At 36.1% G+C, this 18,934-nt stretch overlaps 1 protein-coding gene across 5 annotated transcripts in view; it reads right to left on the bottom strand.

Annotated features, from left to right (window-relative positions):
* Positions 1-18,934, bottom strand: part of SP4 (Sp4 transcription factor) — a 79,500-nt gene that overhangs the window by 23,868 nt on the left and 36,698 nt on the right. For 2 of the 5 annotated variants that reach the window (XM_004418934.3, XM_087428688.1), the window contains exons 4-5: positions 9,239-9,467; positions 2,530-2,729 (exon numbers count right to left, since the gene is read on the bottom strand). In XM_004418934.3, coding sequence (XP_004418991.1) covers positions 2,530-2,729; positions 9,239-9,467 — 429 coding nt within the window. Of the gene's footprint in view, positions 1-98; positions 402-2,529; positions 2,730-9,238; positions 9,468-18,934 lie in introns of those variants that run through there. The other 3 variants (XM_087428700.1, XM_087428704.1, XM_087428694.1) reach the window with 3 other exon arrangements.

Genomic DNA, 18,934 nt, shown 5'->3' with positions numbered 1-18,934 from the left:
GTTTAAATTCTAATTCAAAATGTTATTCAAATTATTAATTTATTCAATAATTAAATACTGATTCCCAAATATACATATATTTGACATGTTCTAAATAGAGAGGGTCAGTGTTCTATGCAAAAAAAAAGAAATTTCCCTACCAGATATCAAGACTTAATAAAAGCCTCTGGTAATTATTATTTTTTTTTTTTTTAAAGATTTTATTTATTTATTTTTCCCCCAAGGCCCCAGTAGATAGTTGTATGTCGTAGTTGCACATCCATTCTAGTTGCTGTATGTGGGACGCGGCCTCAGCATGGCCGGAGAAGCGGTGTGTCGGTGCTCGCCCGGGATCCGAACCCGGGCCGCCAGCAGCGGAGCGCGCGCACTTAACCGCTAAGCCACGGGGCCGGCCCAAGCCTCTGGTAATTAAAACAGTATAGTATTGGTGTAGGAACTGAAAAATAGATAAAACCTTCAAAACAAAGGATTCAGAAATCGAGTCTTTCTGATTTAAAGACTTAAATCTTTCTGCTTTAAAAACTCTTAAAAGGGACATTAATATATGAGAAAAGTTGCAGTACAAATCAATGGAGAAAGAATGGGCTATTCGAGAAACGACTTTCCAAGAGGAAGAGGGGTACAGACGTTAGCTCAGAGCCAATCTTCCTCACCCCCCAAAAAAAAAAAAAAAAAAAGAAATGGCTTTCCATATGGAAGAAAAATAAAATTATACCATTTCATTCCATCATCAAAAAAAATTCTAGACTAATAAACTGACCAAACTTAGAAAAACAAAACCTTAAAGCCATTAGAAGAAAATATGTTTAAAAACTTTATGATCTTGAGATAAGAGAATTTCATTAAAGAAAAAGCACAAGACAAAAGAATATATTTAGGGGCCGGCCTGGTGGTGCAAGCGGTTAAGTGCTCACGCTCCTCTGCAGCGGCCCGGGGTTTGCTGGTTCAGATCCCGGGCGTGCACCGACACACTGCTTGTCGAGCCATGCTGTGGCAGCGTCCCATATAAAGTAGAGGAAGACAGGCACAGATGTTAGCCCAGGGCCAGTCTCTCGGAAAAAAGACGAGGATTGGCATCAGATGTTAGCTCAGGGCTGATCTTCCTCACAAAAAAAAAAAAAAAAGAATACATTTATATATTCTTATATTTGACTAAATAAAAATGTAAAACTTCCATATGACAAAAGAAGCATAAAGATAAAAGACTAGCAATATAGGGGAAATTGCATAGGAAAACAATTGAAAAGAAAACTGAGCAAACGCAATAATCAATAGAAAAAGAAATATAAATGACCAATTAATGTATGAAAATATATTTAATCTTACTATAACCAGGAAGAAGGCAATTTTAAAAATGAGAAACGATTTTAGATTGACAAACACTGGCAAAGCCTGCCACTATGTAGTATTGGTGAACACACAGTGAAGAGAGAACTCTCAATCACTGCTAGTGAAGTAGATATGGTAACAGCCACCTAGAGACTCTTCAGCAGTTATCTAGAAAAATCAAATATATACATTCTCTGTGACCTAATAATTCTACTTCTCATACATACCCACTGTACATTCACAGCAGCAAAATTTGTGACAGCAAAAAACCTACTGATGATCTCAACAGTGTGGAAAGTAGATTAATATAGTGTGGTACCGTCATGCCATATACAGCAGTTAAAAGAAATACGCACATGTATACATACATATATATGAACCTGGATAGATCTCAAAACATAATGATAAGTGAAATTATGATACTGTAATATATTATTTATGTAAAATTTCATAGTATACACAAAACAATATTTTACATATATATTCATTAACAATATATGTAAGAATAATAAAACTGTACTAAAAACTTGTGCTTTTTTTTTTTTTGGTGAGGAAGATTAGCCCTGAGCTAACATCCGATGCCAATCCTCCTCTTTTTTTTTCTTGAGGAAGATTGGCTCTGGCTAACATCCGTGCCCATCTTCCTCTAAAACTTACACTTTAAATTCATGGTAGCTGTTATCTTTGAGAGGTAGGAAGATAAAGATGATGTCAACTTTATATGACTTGTTTTATTAAAAAATAACAGATAATATAACTTATTAACAGTTGTCAATTCCGAGTCAGAGTTAGGTGGGTATTTGTTACATTATGTTTGGCACTTTAGTCAATTTCCAGGATTGTAAAAACCAAAAACTTAATAGAGTTCACCAATAAGATCATAATTCAACTCTCTTTTCATCTATTTAAATACTGACAGAAAATAATATATGTGAATTCAACATGCTAAGAACACTAGATAAGCATATGGAATAAATTCTAGATCATGTAATTATTCTGATAAAGGTTACAAAAAGTACAATAAAATATATCTCAGAAATGAGATAAAGAATTTTGATCCTAAACATCTTTCATATATTGCTAAAGTGAATTCTCTCTTTAATTTGCATATTTCTAATTTGATAGCTAACTATCACCAAAATTTTCATTTATGTACTAAAAAATAGTCAAAAGTACAAGTATTAAAATAAACCAACTAACCTGTATGGGTTCTTCTATGTCTCTGAAGCTCATCACTCCTTGTGAATCTTTTGCCGCAAAACATCCAGTTGCATATAAAAGGTCTTTCTCCAGTATGCCAGCGAAGATGTGCTCGTAGGTGAGATGTTTTGCCATAAACTTTTCCACATCCTTCAATATGACAGATATGCTGTTTCTTTTTTCCTGGTTCATTACTGCCTCTAACAAAAACAAAAACCAAACATCTAATTATACTCCCAAATACGAAGCTTATAATTATGGGAAAATAAAAGAGAATAAAGGTAATTAAATGAGCTTTTCTGAACGAGTTTTTAAAATTATGATGCCACAAGTATAATTAAAAATAAGAAAAATTTCAATTAAAAAAAAAACCAGGGCTATGTACTAAACTCAAAAGTGCTATGAAAACATGTTAATCTCAGCAACTTTATGTTCTGCCATGGACCTGATGTTCATTTCCTAAATAGGCTCTTCCCTTGGGAAAAAAATCTCTTTAAGATTTTCAAGACACCTGAAAACTCTTCTCTAAAATACCAAAGGACAGTAATCCCCATTTAAAGGTGTAAGGTTCAGAGTTTCATTTCCAGCAGGACAGTGTGAAGAGCTCCATGGACCCTACTCCCCAGGGAAACTGGTGAAAATTATAAAAAACAAAACAAATACCATTTACAGTCTCTGGAAATGGCCCTATGAGCATACAGCAAATAAAGAAACATTTATTCATGAAAATCGAATAGAACTCAGTAAGACAGTGAACGTCTGAGGTATCTGAACCACAACTCACTCCCTCTCTCCCTCTTCCTTTCCACCTCCCTTGACATAGAAACACTACCTACTGGTGCAGCCAAGAATAGGGTTCCCTCTCCTCCCACCGTCCTGTCAAAGTGCTATCTCCCCAAGAAGGACAGGACATCAGCATTTCTCATTCTACCCCCAGCTACCTGTTGCAGAGGCTAAATTCCAAGTGATCATGGCTAACAGGCAGGGAACTCCCTTCTTCCACTCAACCTCAACTCCTGAGAAACAGGCTCTACCTTGGATAGGGCATGATGAAAATACTAGCGTCCAGATCACCCTTGACCCAGCTCATTTGCAGTTCATAAATCAAAGGTTCCAAGCTGAGAGGCAAGCCAAGAAAACCTGAGGCTACCGCTGCCCATCTGCCACCAAGCGCTCAGATCCTAGAGCAGGGATGCTATTCGTAAATGTGTAATGACCCCAACCTCCAGTTCAAGAGTCATTAACACAGAGATTTTGACCAGAGGGAGAGCATGCCTTAAAACAGAGAGCTCCAAATCTTTTCCCAAAGAAACTGACTTCATTTGCAACAAAATGCAGAGGTTTGAGCCTAAGGGTACTCTTAAAAACAATGAAGACTTGCAAAAGGCAGTTGGGAGGAGATTAATAGATTCATTGGAGAAACAGGCTCAACTAAAAGTAGGCTGGTTGGGTTGCCAGAGAGAAGGAGGAAAAAAGGCAGCTGGGAGGAGCCCTATGAGTTCAGAACAAATCTCAAAACATAGATCTAGTGATCTAACTCTTAAAAGGAATCTGATTGGATCAGTCTGTGGAGCGATGTATGCTTCAGGGTATTGTTAAAAACAACAGAGCAATCAGCTGGCAATTAGTGGAGCTTAACAGCTGGGTGTGGTCAGGAAAAGAGTTAAAAAGATCCCACCAAAACCACCCTTATCCCAGGGTCACTGTCAGAATATCCAAGTCTGCACCCACTGAAGAGCAACATGCTTTGTGTATGTGTGTGTGTGGGGGGGGGGGGGAGTGATTCCATTAAAATAATCCATCCAGTCACTAAATAAACAAGGAAACAAAAATAACAAGATGGGGGCTGGGGGAGACCAGAGGGACAATACTAAGAGTTGCTATAATATATTATCTAAACTGTCCAGTTGCCCACAAAAAATTATGAGACATGCAAAAAACAAAACAGAAAAAAAAGTATGACCTATTACACTAGAAAATAAAGCATGCAAGAAAAACCGCCTGTGAGAGCAACCAGATTTAACAAGACTTCGAAGTAGCCATTATAAATAGATTTAAAGAACTAAAGGACACCATGATTAAAGAAGCAAAGCAAGATATAATGACAATATCACACCAAAGTAAGAATATCAATAAAGAGTTAGAAATGATTAAAAAAAGAACCAATTGGAAATTCTGGAGATGAAAAGTACAACTGAAATGAAAAATTCACTAGAGGGACTCCAGAGAAGGAAGAAATAGCAAAATTGAAGATAGAGCAATAGACATTATGTAATCCAAAAATGACAACAAAAAGAACAAAGAAAAATGAACAGAATGTCAAAGAAATGTGGGACACCAACATACAAATGAGAATACCAGCAAGAGGGGAGGGGAGGGGAGGGAAGAGAGAGAGAGAGAATGGAGCAGAAAAAGTATTCAAAGAAATAATGGCTGAAAACTGATAGAAAAACATTAATCTACACATGCAGAAAGCTCAACAAACTCCAAGCAGGATAAATGCAGAGATCCACAAATAGACATTTATACTAAAAATCCTGAACCCCAAAGACAAGGACAAAAATCTTGAAAGCAGCAAGAGAAAAATGACTTGTCACTTACAAGGGAACCCCAGTAAGGTGAAAAGCTGACTTCTTGGCAGAAACAATGGAGATCAGAAGGCAGTGGAAAAACATATTCAAAGTACTCAAAGAAAAAAACTCAAATAAGCATCCTATATCCAGAAAGCTATCTTTCAAAAATGAAGGTGAAATAAATATATTCCGAGATAAACAAAAACTGAGAGAATTTGTTGCTAGCAGACATGCTTTGCAAGAAACACTTAAGGAAGTTCTTCAGGCTGAAAGCAAGTAAACCCAAAAGTAATTCAAATGCATGTGAAGAAACAAAAAAACACCATCAAAGCTAAATATGTAATTAAAGTAATATAGTAAAGAAAATCATTCACAAAATTAAAATGGTACATTACAAATTAAAATGCTGTATTATACTCACTTAATGCAGAAGAAAGCAGTAGAGGAAAAGAGGAACAAAAGAAGGCATGACACATGGAAAATACAAAGTAAAATGGAAGACAAATTCAACTATATCAATAACATCAAATTTGAATGGATTATACAATCCAATAAAAAAGTATATTTTTTTCAGATTGGATTTTAAAAAAAAACAACATCCAACTATATGCTGTCTATAGGTGACACACTTTATATTCAAAGATACAAAGAGATTGAAAGCAAAAAGATGGAAAAAGATATCATGCAAACAACCACCACAAGAAGGCTGGAGTGGCTATACTAGTATCAGACAAAATAAAACTTTAAAACAAAAGATATTGTTAGAGATAAAGAGGAAGATTTGATAAGGATAAATGTGTCAATCCATTAGGAAGGAATAACGATTATAAGCACACATGCACTTGAACAAGAGTAACAAGAGCACCAAAACAGCTGAAGGAAAAACAAACAGAAATTAAGGGAGAAACAGACAATTCAACAATAGCAGTTGGATTATAAACCAATGTTACTGCAATAAACAAAAAACTAAAAAAAAAAAAAAAAAAAAACAATAGTAGTTGGAAATTTCAATACTCTGTTTTCAATGATGTTTTCATAAAACTAGGCAGATCAACAAGGAAAGAGAAGACTTGAATAACACTACAAACGAACTAGACCTAACAAACATCCTTAGAACATTCCACCCAATAACAGCATTCTTCTCAAGTAGGCATGAAACATTATCCAGGACAGATCATTGTTAGGCTATGAAACAAATCTCAATAAATTTAAAAGTAAAGAAATAACATAAAGTATGTTTTCTGACCACAATGGAATGAAAACAGAAATCAATTACAAGAGGAAACTGGAAAATGCACAAATATCTAGAAATTAAACAATAAACTCCTAAATAACCAATGGTTCTTTCTTCTTTCAAAGAAGAAATCAAAAGGGAAATTAGGAAATACTTTGAAGTGAATGAAAATGAAGACACAACATACCTAAACTTAGGGGATGCATTGTAAAGCAATGCTTACAAAGAAATTTATAGCTATAAATGCCTGTTAAAAAAGATCTTAATCTAACCTTCCATCTTAAGACAATGAAAAAAGAGCAAACTAAATCTAAGATAAAGCAAGCAGGAGGAAAGAAAGAAAAACAGAGCAGAAACTACTGAAATAGAGAATACAGAAACAATAGAGAAAAATCAATAAAACCAAAAGCTGATTCTTTGAAAAGGTCAACAAAATTAACAAGCCTCTAGGTAAACTGAGCAAGAAAAAAAAACAGAAGATTCAAATTGCTAGAATCAGAAATGACAGAAGGGACATCACTACCAACCTTACAGAAATAAAAAGAAAAAGGATTATACAGGAATGACAAGAACAATTGTATGTCTATTACTTAAATAATAGAGATAGAGAAATTCCTAGAAAGACACAAAGTACCAAATCTGACTCAAAAACAATCAGTCTGGGCTGGCCCCATGGCTTAGCAGTTAAGTGTGCACGCTCCGCTACCGGCAGCCCGGGTTCGGATCCCAGGCGCACACCGACGTGCCGCTTGTCCGACGCGCTGCTTGTCCAGCCATGCTGAGGCCACGTCCCACATGCAGCAACTGGAAGGATGTGCAACTATGACATACAACTATCTACTGGGGCTTTGGGGAAAAAAAAAGGAGGAGGATTGGCAATAGATGTTAGCTCAGAGCCGGTCTTTCTCAGCAAAAAGGGGAGGATTAGCACGGATGTTAGCTCAGAGCTGATCTTCCTCACACACACACACAAAAAAGTCAGAAAAAACCCATAACAAGTAGAGACTCAATTAGTACAGTTATGCCGCACATAACGATGGTTTGGTCAACGACGGACCATGTACACAATGATGGTCCCATAAGATTATAATGGAACTGAAAAGTTCCTATTGCCTAGTGACATCGTAGCCATCATAAAGTTATAGCACAACACATTACTCAAATGTTTGTGGTGATGCTGACGACAGCCCCATGTGTGTTACTGCCTCAGAAGACCTTCTTGTGGGACAAGATGTGGAGATGGAAGACAGTGATATTGACGATCCTAACCCTGTGTAGGTATAGGCTGACGTGTGTTTCTGTCCTAGTTTTTAACAAAAAAAGTTTAAAAATAAAAAATAAAAAATTTAAAAAATAGAAAAAAGCTTATTATAAGGACATAAAGAAAGAAAATATTTTTATACAGCTGTACAATGTGTTTGTGTTTTAAGCTAAGTGTTATTAAAATTTAAAACTTAAAAAAATTTAAAAGTTTATAAAGTAAAAAAGTTACAATATGCCAAGGTTAATTTATTATTGAAGAAAAAAATATTTTTCAATAAATTTAGTGTAGCCTAAATGTACACTGTTTATAAAGTCTACAGTCATGTACAGTAATGTCCTAGGCCTTCACATTCATGCACCACTCACTCACTGACTCACACAGAGTGACTTCCAGTCTTGCAAGGTCTATTCATGGTAAGTACCCTATATAGGTGTACCACTTTTTAATCTTTTATACTGTATTTTTACTGTACCTTTTCTAAGTTTAGATACACAAATACCATTGTGTTACAAATGCCAAGTATTCAGTACAGTAACATGTTGCACAGGTTTGTAGCCTAGGAGCAATAAACTAAACCATATAGCCTAGGTGTGTAATAGGCTATAGCATCTAGGTTTGTGTAAGTATACTCTATGAAGTTCACACAATGACAAAATCATCTAAGAACACGTCTCTCAGAACATATCCCTGCCATTAAGCGACGCACAGTTGTAGTCAAAAAAATATCTACAAGAAAAGCCCAGGACCAGATAGCTTCACTGGTGAATTCCACAAAACATTTAATAATACCACTTCTTCACGAACTCTTTCCAAAAACAAAACTAGAGGGAACACTTCCCAAATTCTGAGGCCAGTATTACCCTTACCAAAAGCAGACAAAAAATTATAAGAAAAGAAAGCTATAAATATCTCTCATGAGCATAGATGCAAAAATTCTAAACAAAATTCTAGCAAACCAAATCCAACAACATACAAAAAGAATTATATACCATGACCAAGTTAGATTTATCCCATGAATACAAAAGTACTTTAACATCCGACAATCAATTAACGTAATACACCATACCGACAGGATAAAAAACAAAAACTACATGATCACCTCAACAGACGCAGAAAAGCATTTGACACAATCCAACATCCTTTCACTACAAAAACACTCAACAAAGTAGGACTAGAAGAAAGCTTTCTTAACTTAATTATGGGCATATATGAAAAACCCAGAGCTCATATCATACTTAATGGTGAAAGACTGGAGGCTCTTTCCCTAAGATCAGGAAGAAAACAACTTAATTGATGTAAAACACACACACCATACAATTCACTTATTTAAAGTGTACATTTCAATGGTTTTTAATATATTCACAGAGTTGTGCGTCCATCACCATAAAGTTGTTTAAAATTTTTATATAATAAATGCAAAAAGAAAACCATAACAAAAGTATAAGGTACAAAGTAGAGGACCGCTGAAATCCCTTCCTAGAATCACTCACTTTAATCTCCTTCATAACAATATTATATCTCAACTTCTGGGCTACAAAGCTAGTGATGGTCTAATGATCAAAGTACCCAGCCAATGGCTTGCTTTTAACTACTATTTTATGCCTTCCAGAGAGAACGAGTTGGTAATAGAGCGTTTACCTTCCTTCTCCTTCCCTACAATTAGGACAGGAACAGGCAACTCGCCGAAGCCTCTTGCCAGGCTGCACCTCTTGATCAGAAGCTTGCTGGCCTTGCTGCAAGTGCACTTGTGTGAGTTGGTCAGGACTAACAGCACCTATCGTTGCATTAGCAATTCCTCCAACCGCTACAGTTACCGGAGCTATCGTAGCTTGTTGGACTTTTACTCCATCTTGTCCTTGCTGCTGACCTAAAAACGGGGGAGGGGAAAAAGAGTATTAGGTCTTCTGTTCCTAAAAAAGGATAAAAAAAAATTTCCATGTGGACGTTTTAAAGCTACCATATTTGTTCTAATAGATAAAACTGTGCAAAGTACAACAGCAAAGAGGTTAATGATTTATACTATGCCAATCCTCCTAAAATATAATATTCTTACTTCAGTAGCTCAGGCTGCCTCTCTATCTGGTTGGTGGGACTGCACATAAATCATTTAACCCTCTTGTGGCTTAATTTCTCCATCTGTTAAATGAAGATAATAATACTTGCCACCTACCTACCTCACTGAAGTGCTGTGAGGATTCATGAGACTTTATTTGAAAAGCACTTTGAGATCCTCAGATGAAAGATGCTATATAAATACAAAGCATTTTTATTATCATTTCCACAGTAAGCAACATATTTCATTCACTCCAAGAAAATACAGGAATCAAAAGTAACTAAACAAAGAATTAAGTTTTATGGACACTTCTCATTCCTCAATACTTTAAATTAAGCAAACATCTCTTTATTGATGAGTCTTTAATTATACATTGAGTTAAGTAGTTTTTTAAAATGCAAAACTGCCCATGATTATTACATACTGTCACTATAATCATAAAACAGACATTTAGGATATTATTACTTTATTTACTCATGTTATATAGCTTAGACTTCACCTCTCAGGTTAGTACATATACCAACTTGGCTTCTTCACTTATGGAAAAATATGATAAATAGTACATAATATGACAAAAGACATCTATTTACATGGCTTAAAAATTGATCCTAAAGTGCACATGAGTATGCCTAATAATTATCCTTTCTTTCAACACAGTTCTCCTTTCTCCCCATCAGGTGTGGGAATAGCAAGTACGTGAACACACAGAAAATAAAACACCAATTTATGAAGGAATGCTCCCACCTCAGAGAGTTGATGTAAGGATTAAATAAGTTAATTTTTACAAACCCCTTACTACAGTGCCTGGCACAGAACTGTTCCTTACATGTTAGCTATTATTACTATCAGTCTCCACTGCGTTGGGTGGCAAAACAAGAATAAAATATGGTAGCAGAAACAAACGTGAGTATCGGGTATAAAATAAAAGGGTTTGTTTTAAAGCTACATGTGTAGTACTTTAAATGTTGTGGAAAAACAAAGAAAAGACAATAAAAATTAACAAGTGAGAAAATAGCACACATTTTCTCAACAAAATTAAACCTCTGACTCTGCCAGCCAAAGTCAATCTCACTGTCTGTATTCACAGCACTCTGATACTTTGGTAGCACTGATAACTATAACACAAATAAAAAATATGTATTTTGTCATAGTTTCAGTATGGATCCATATTTTAGTTCTTCTACTAAAGTTTGTATTTTTGTTCCCCTTTGAATTAACATGGTGTGATAGGTAAAGCAATGCAAGTAAAGTCAAAAGTTGTGGCTTCATGTCCTGTTTGGTGACTGTGCACTTGGAGATGCTCCGTTTCCTCACCTCTAATAATGCTGACCTCCCTAAAATTCCTCTCCCCTATCTACTTTCAAGAGTTGTTTACGAAGCTCAAGTTGATTTCCTAATAGGTAAAGGCTTTGTAAATTGTAAAGCAATACATAAATGTAAAGTATAATTCTTATGCCTCAATGTATCTTTTGAGCACATATAAGTTCTACATATTCAGTAAAATCAGATTCCTTAAGGACAACCTTGGCTATGAAAACTATTCAAACTACTTGTGTACCTAGAAGCACAGTGATATACATACTCCCTGTTTACTGCAAAAAATGCTTTCCTGGAAATGGGGGCTCTAACTGAACCAGCACAATACAACATCTTTATAGCTTGGTCCCTACCGAGATGCAGGTATTTTAAGTTGGCAAGTATTCTTAATATCCCCTGAAGTTATGAGATATTTCCAGCCATAATTTTTCCAGCTACTGTTCATACAACAGTTGGTCATTCCTTTCAGGTTGCTATGATATTTAAGACACCCTTCATTATGTCAAAGAACTGTTAGGGACCCCTGATCACTGCTGATCATCCCCCTCAGACCCCTTGACCATTTCTTTGATAGACTCCTCAAGCCTCCCTATTATGAGCATTTATTTGTTCAATGCCTAAAGAACTTGGCGAGTTATTTCAATGAATAATACTGAGCAAATCATATTTGAACTTATATATTTAAGCCTGACAACTCTCCTGCCTTCTTCACGTAGACGTCCCTGACAGTTCAAGTTCAACATAGCTCAATAGCAGTACTTTTCCTTCATTTCCACTTCTACCTATCAAGTACAAGCCACCAACTCCTTACCAAGGCCTCCAAGGCCCTGCTCAAGTTTAACTCTACCAACCTCTCAGACCTCATCATGTATTAGTCTCTCCCTCTCTCACTGTTCCTGACACGTTGGCCTATTTTTCTGGTCTCAAACAAATTAAGCTCATTCCCTTCTTAAGGCCTTTGTACATACTTTCCACTCTGGGCAAGGACGTCTTTGTACCCAGATCTTTGCACAGCTGACCTCTTTGTAATATTCTGGCCTCAGTTCAAATCTCTCCTCTTTAGAAATGCCATTCCTGAGCACATCATCTAAAATGATTCCCCTTAGTCCACTTCTGTTATCATCACCACATTTTGTCTTATTTGTCTTAAAGTATCTTGTCCTTTTATTATTTTTTTGTCTTCACCTCACTTCTGAATGTTAAGTGCTATGAAAAACAGGGATCTTGCCTGTTATGTTCACTGCTGTATCTCCAGTATGTGGAACAGTGCCCAACACATAGTAGCCACTCAACAGCATAAGCTTAATAAAGGAAAGTTTAAAAACGAATTCACCTTCAAATCTTGCTTCTACTAATGTTTCTGTTTCGCTAAGTGCTACTACCACTCTCCTTATTACCACAATCAAAACCTTAAAAAGTCAACTTTTAGGCTACTTCTCCTTTACCCATTAATTACATCCATATGATAGTCAAGTTAAAAGGTACATAGTAGCATAACAGCTCTTGTATTCATCTTATCTTTCTGCTGCCAGGATCACCACCGTCGTCCAGGTCCTTGTTCCTCAGTGCCTCTAACAGCCTAAATGGAACCCATGCCTCTTATCTCATCCTTCAAACTGTTACCAGAAAAATTTTTTAAAATGCCGTTCCGATCATATCACTTCCATGCTCAGTAATTTTCCAATCATTCCCCAGTGACCAAAGTCTGGCATTCAAAGGACTCCACCACCAAGACTTAGCTCCTGGCTCACAGACTTCCTCCTAATGGCCAAATCCAATGTGCATCTTCTCAAGGAGCATTACAGGGTTGCTCTGCTGCATTTGCATTTGACACCATTCGACCACCTTGTCCTTGAAACTTGACTGTCTGAGCTAACTCCCTACATTCTCAGAAACCCCTTCCTCTCTGTTAGCTCTTCTTATCAGCATTTACATCTAAACTTAAGTCACAATCTTAAAAGATTTCTCTACACTGGTTGCCTTTACTCCTCATTTCCCATTCTCTCCTCAAACTACTGAAATCAGGTGTCCAACCCATCACTCTGCTAATATCATGACAGAACTAACAATTTCTTTGTTGGTAAATCCTAAGATACTCTTCCCTTTGATCTTATTTCACCTCTCTGGAGTACCTGGAGCTGCTAATCCCACGAAATGCTCTCTTCCTTGTGCTTCTCAGATACTACTCACCACTGGCGTTCCTCCTACTTCTTTTATCACCCCCACATCAATGTCTTTCCTAGCCTACTCTCCAGGGTTCTGACTTTTCTTCTCTTTCTAACTCTCTCCTTAGGTTATCTCATCACTTTCATAACTTTTACTACTTACTCTGTGTAAGCAGATGTCTACCAAATCTGTACCTTTTGCTCAAATACCTCTCATGAGTGTCATACTCTTACTGTCATCTGTCAGGGAACATTTCCACCCAGATTCTCACAGGCAGTCTGTCAGGAATCAGATCTGTAAGTTCTGAATCTCTCAGTTATCGCACTCTCCTAAACCAGCTCCTTCTCCTTGTCCAAATAGAAAACCTGGAAGTCATTTTGACTCCTCTCCATATCCTTCATTCCCCCACAACAACAGTGGCCATCATTTTATACTTACTTTACTGGATGTGTTACATATATTATTTATTCCTCACATCCTTATGGGTTGAGTATTGCTGTCCCAATTTTAAGTTGAGAAAACTGAGGTTCTGAGAGGTACATAAAACACCCAAAGTCACAAAACATCTAAGTGACGGAGCTAGGATTTAAACCCATGTCTAGCTAACTCCAAAGGCTATTTTCTTTCCACCATATTTATTACTTGTGTTGATCAGTAGTTCTTGTTGAGTCTATCCCTTCAAAATATCTCTAATTTGTCCATTTTCTCCATCCCTATTGCCTGTACATCAGTACAGGTTCTTGTCACCATTATACCAGTTTTGCCCTTTCAAATCTCCATTTTGCAGATACAAATCTTGTTCCCCTAAAAGTCAGTGTGCCCTCAATCCATTCACAGTGAGGTCTACATTTCTCAGCACAGCACACAAAGCTCTTCCTAACCTAGCTCTTGCTTACTTTTACAGCTTCATCTTTTGGTACTCCTCCTCCATTCGCACTCTCAACACCAGCTACATTGAACTCCTATTCCCGCTAACGTTCCATGCTTGATCGTCTCTGAGCCTTCGAATAATACAGCTGGAATTCACCACATTCTCCCATCCAAAATCTCAATCTCCCTTGGTCTGAAAGAAGCCAATTCATCTTACAGAACTCAGTTCACGTGTAATGCCTGAAGTTTTCCTGATAAGTGCCTTTCCGAATCTAGGTCAGATATTGCTTCTTTATTTTCCCATAATATCCTGTGCATAATTTTATCATATCAATAGACAAACTATATGGTGAATGTACAATGTAAATGCTTGTTTATTTATTTTATCTTTCCAACTAGATGGCATATTGTTATCTCTGAGGACCTAAGTACACCTCCCCTTGTTTTCCATTCCTGAAAACATATTGCCTGGGTGTGTTAGACCTATGAACAAATGATTGGCCCATATGCTACTGGATGACGTCACTGTGTTGAGCCAAAATTATGAGTACAGGAATTTCTCCTAAAGTGTAACTTTTCTTAAAGGATGAGCATGACTTATTAACTAGAGAATACAATTTGCATTAATGAGACCACTATGAGTTACAATTCAATCAGCAAAGTCAGGACTATAATAAAAAATAAGCACAGAAAAAAGTTGTTATATAGTAAAAACAGTTGGTTTGTTGGAATGCCCTTGTGTCCAATTTGTCAAGTAAAAATTGATGATAAAGATGTTAAAAAATATATAAGAAGCTCTGCCAATGACAGTGCTGGTGATAGTGGGAAAGATAAATCATTATAGAAACAAATTATATATCCATAGTTATAAAACACCTTCATTCTTGAAATATTTGAAGGAAAACAGTTATTAATGCTCTTTTGAAACTCTAGTCTCTAACCTTTCTGTTACCACTGAAACTGTTTTATAACATAACTTTACAAATCATGCAAAATTTCTTGGTAATGTAACTATGCATCATGGTGGAACAGACTGAAGGTGACCCTTCTTTTTTCTTCCTTCTATGCTGCCAGAGGTAAAAACATTCCAAAGTTGCTTGGAGCAACCAAGCCATCTTTCTTATTCCTTTCTTTCTTTGTTCTGTTCCCTTTTTTCAAATATAGAAACTGGGCCAAGGGTAACTGGGGGCAGTTGGTTGGTAGGTGGTATGATACTAGATTGATAGATACTTAAGAACATCTAGAAGAAGTATTTGGGAAAAACTTTGTTTCCTACACATTTTCCTTTAGCACCAGTTGGAGTGGTCTTTTGCCTCAATATAGTAGTAATAATCTGAGACTTGAATTTAAGCTTAGAGGACGAAAGGAAAGCAGGTGTAACTAGTAAAAGAAGACAGCATCTTCCATATAGACTAACATGGTTCTCTGGATTTTGAGGCAGGGGGCCCACACCTAAGCCAATAAAGTATTACTGACTTGAATTTCAGTATATTTAGCTCCCTAAGATACCTCAGGGATTGGCTGAGTTAGAATTTGAGTATTCTTAGTTTCTCTAATCAGATACCATCTCATTCCATCACAACATTAATCACAAATTATTTCCAACAAAAGCTGCTCAGAACAGAGGACCTCTGTGTGGTTTTACGTCCTTTGGCTATCAAAGATCCCAGGACACTGGAAGTACTCAATAAATGCTTCTTAAATAAAGTGAATGGTAATCTAAAATCCATATAAAAACAGGAGCTTTCTTACAAAAGTAGGCCAGCAGTAGATCACAGGGCTACTATATGACACCTAGCTTGCAACAGACATGAAACACAGATTGTAAGATAGTAAGAAACAGAATAAGTGGACATTTACCATAATTCTCTCCTGCTTCACTGATCTGGAATTCAGATCATTTAGGAGTACATCCCAGAGTATAAAATCACAACAATCTGCCCCTGAAACCACTGTGTTTCTTTTCTCTCAGGTATCACATTTATCCTATAACATGTGTTACCCACATTTAGCGAGATCTTTTTTGAAGAGTATTACAAAGTAAACTTAAAAAAAAAATTATAACTCAACTTGCCATTTAATAAGAGGATGGGTTAAAATTTTTCCCTTTCCATCCATTTTGAAGAAGATAAATATAATTAGTATGACAGATATATGTACTTTTCTTCTGATTTTAACAATGCATGCTCACCAGAGAAAAGTATGAAGGAGGAAATAAAATCATCCATATATAAATTACCCATAGATTATCAATTTGATATATTTGCTTCTAATCTTTGTTCTGTGTATTTTAATAATGATGCAATTCTACATAAAAAAGAACAGAATACAGAATTGTTTATTTATTTGATAATATAAGTGCTTCCAAGTTATGAATTCTTTTAAAATAATATAATGGTTGTACAATATTATATCATATACATATACCATAATTTATAAAATCATTACCCTAGTATTAGACATTTAGGTTATTTTGAAACAATTATTACAAGTAACATATAAGCAACATAAATAATGACCAACTGGAACAAAAATATTTTTCCTTATTACTTCCAAGGGATAGAGTCCTAGAAGTGAGATTACCAGGTCAAAGAATATGAAACACTCATAAGACTTTATACACAGATTACAAAATTATAGGAGTATATATAAAGAGCTGCATTCATTTATATTTCTGCTATAAGTATATGAGAGTACTCTTGCATCTCATGCAGAAGAGAAATTCAGCAAGATTTTTAAAAATATTTAATAGACAAAAAATTGGTATCTTGCTGTGGTTTTTTAACAGAAGTGATTCCCACTCTTACCTCTAATAGTCTATATATCTTGAAGGTGTAAGCCAATGCAATAAAATAAATAGCAGATCCGTATGAGAAAAAAAACTAGAAAATCAACAAATTGATGAGAACAAATAAGACATTTCAGCAAGATGGCCAAATACAAGATCAACATAAGAAAATCAACAGCTTTCCCCTGTATCAGCAACAATCAATTCAAAAAGCAAAAGAAAAAATATTCCACTCACAACAGCAACAATAACTATGAATACCCGAGAATCATTCTAATTATAAATGTGCAAGGTCTTGAGGAAGAAGGTTTAATAAAGGACATAAAACAAGACCTGAAGAGAGAAAAATATATGTTCTTATATGGAAAGAATCCTTATTGTAAATGTGCTAATTTTTATACAATTAATCCATATAAAAAATGCAATCAGAAATTAATAAATTTTCCATGAAACACTACTATCATGTGAAAGATCAGCCGAGACAATTTTGAAAAGTAGATTAGAAAAAGATCTGTTACAAAGCTATAGTAATTACAACAATGGCTTAGAATTGGGTAACAGAACTGAATACAGTGTCTAAAACAGGTGCATGTATACATGAAAATTTAGTATATGATAAAAATGACATCTCAAATCAGAGGGAAAAGAAAGAAACCATCAAGTGTTTTGGCTTGGGACTACTGGTTATCTGAGTGTGCATGTGGGTCGGGGGGGAGGGACGGGCAAGGAAGTTTAGATCTCAATCTCACATCACTCCCAAAAGTAAATTACAACCAGGTTTTAAAAAACCTAAATGTAAAAACAACAACAAAAAACAAAACAACAAAAAATATTAGAAGAAAATACAGAAGAACTACAGGGTCTTTTTAAACAAGACCCCAAAACAAAGGACAAAGGAAAACATTGATAAATTTGACCATTATCAGAATATTTTTTTTGAGAGAGATAGGGAGAGAGAGAGTGTTTTAAAGCTTCAGTACACAGTTGTGTACCCTAGTTGTTAAGTCTTTTTTTTTTTAGTTCTCTATGGGAGCTGCTGCCACAGCATGACAACTGACAGATGGGTGGTGTGGTTCCACGACTGGGAAACGAACCAGGGCCTTGGTGGTGAGAGCGCCGAACCTTAACCACTAGACCACCAAGGCTGGCTCAAGAATTTTACATTTCTTAAGACTAGTATACAACTCCACCTATCAACTGCTTAGATCAAAATCTGTAATCCTTATTCTTGATTCCTGTCTTTCTTTCAAACTCTATTACCTACTCTGCTGACAGCTCCTTCAAAACAGATCCAGGATCCAGGCAATTCTTCACCACCTCCACTGCTTGCACTTTAGTCCAGGTCACTATTTTCTCTTGCTTGATTACTACAACAGCTTCCTAACAACTGGTCTCCCTGCCACCACAGCCCTTCTCTATAAGTTCATCCAAAAGAATCATTCTAAAACATTAAGTCAGATCATATCACTTCTCTGCTTAAAATCCTACAGTCGTGCTCCATTTCATTCAGAATGAAAGCCAAAGACCTTATAATCGCCTACAAGGTCCTATATAAACTGGGCCCCCATCATCTCTCCAATTTCATCCCCTGGCTCACTCAACTGCAACCATGCTGGCCTCCTTATTGTGCCTTGCACACACTAAGCATAGTCCCAACTGAAGGCCTTTGCACTCTGCTCTCTCTGCCTAGAATGCTCTTTTTCCAGCATATGTACGTTCAATGTTCTAATTTCCTTCAAGTCTCTGGTCTAATATTACCTTCTCAATATGTCCTACCTACCCTGAATGCTCTATTTAAAACACTCACAGCCTCCTCTCCCCAGCAATCCCATTCCCCTTATGCTCTGCTTAACTTTTCTTTTTCCATAGACCACAAAAGGACGGATACATTGCAGCAGTGTTGCTAACAATAAAAAATCAGAAACAACCTAAGTTAACCATGAATTGGGGAATAGCTGAATAACACATTGCAGCAGTGTTTCTAACAGCAAAAAATCAGAAACAACCTAAGTAACCATGAATTGGGGAAGAGCTGTAGAATAGTTATACAATAGGAATGTTCTGTAGTAGTTAAAAAGAATGAGAGAAATCTTTATGTACTAACTGAAGATACATTTCTAATATGGTTGAATGAAACAAT

Source organism: Ceratotherium simum, chromosome 1 (genome assembly GCF_057802395.1).
Source record: "Ceratotherium simum simum isolate JZ-2026a chromosome 1, ASM5780239v1, whole genome shotgun sequence".
Taxonomy (NCBI): domain Eukaryota; kingdom Metazoa; phylum Chordata; class Mammalia; order Perissodactyla; family Rhinocerotidae; genus Ceratotherium; species Ceratotherium simum.
The sequence above is the reverse complement of the archived record's forward strand: the minus strand, read 5'-3'. Positions and strand labels throughout refer to the sequence as shown.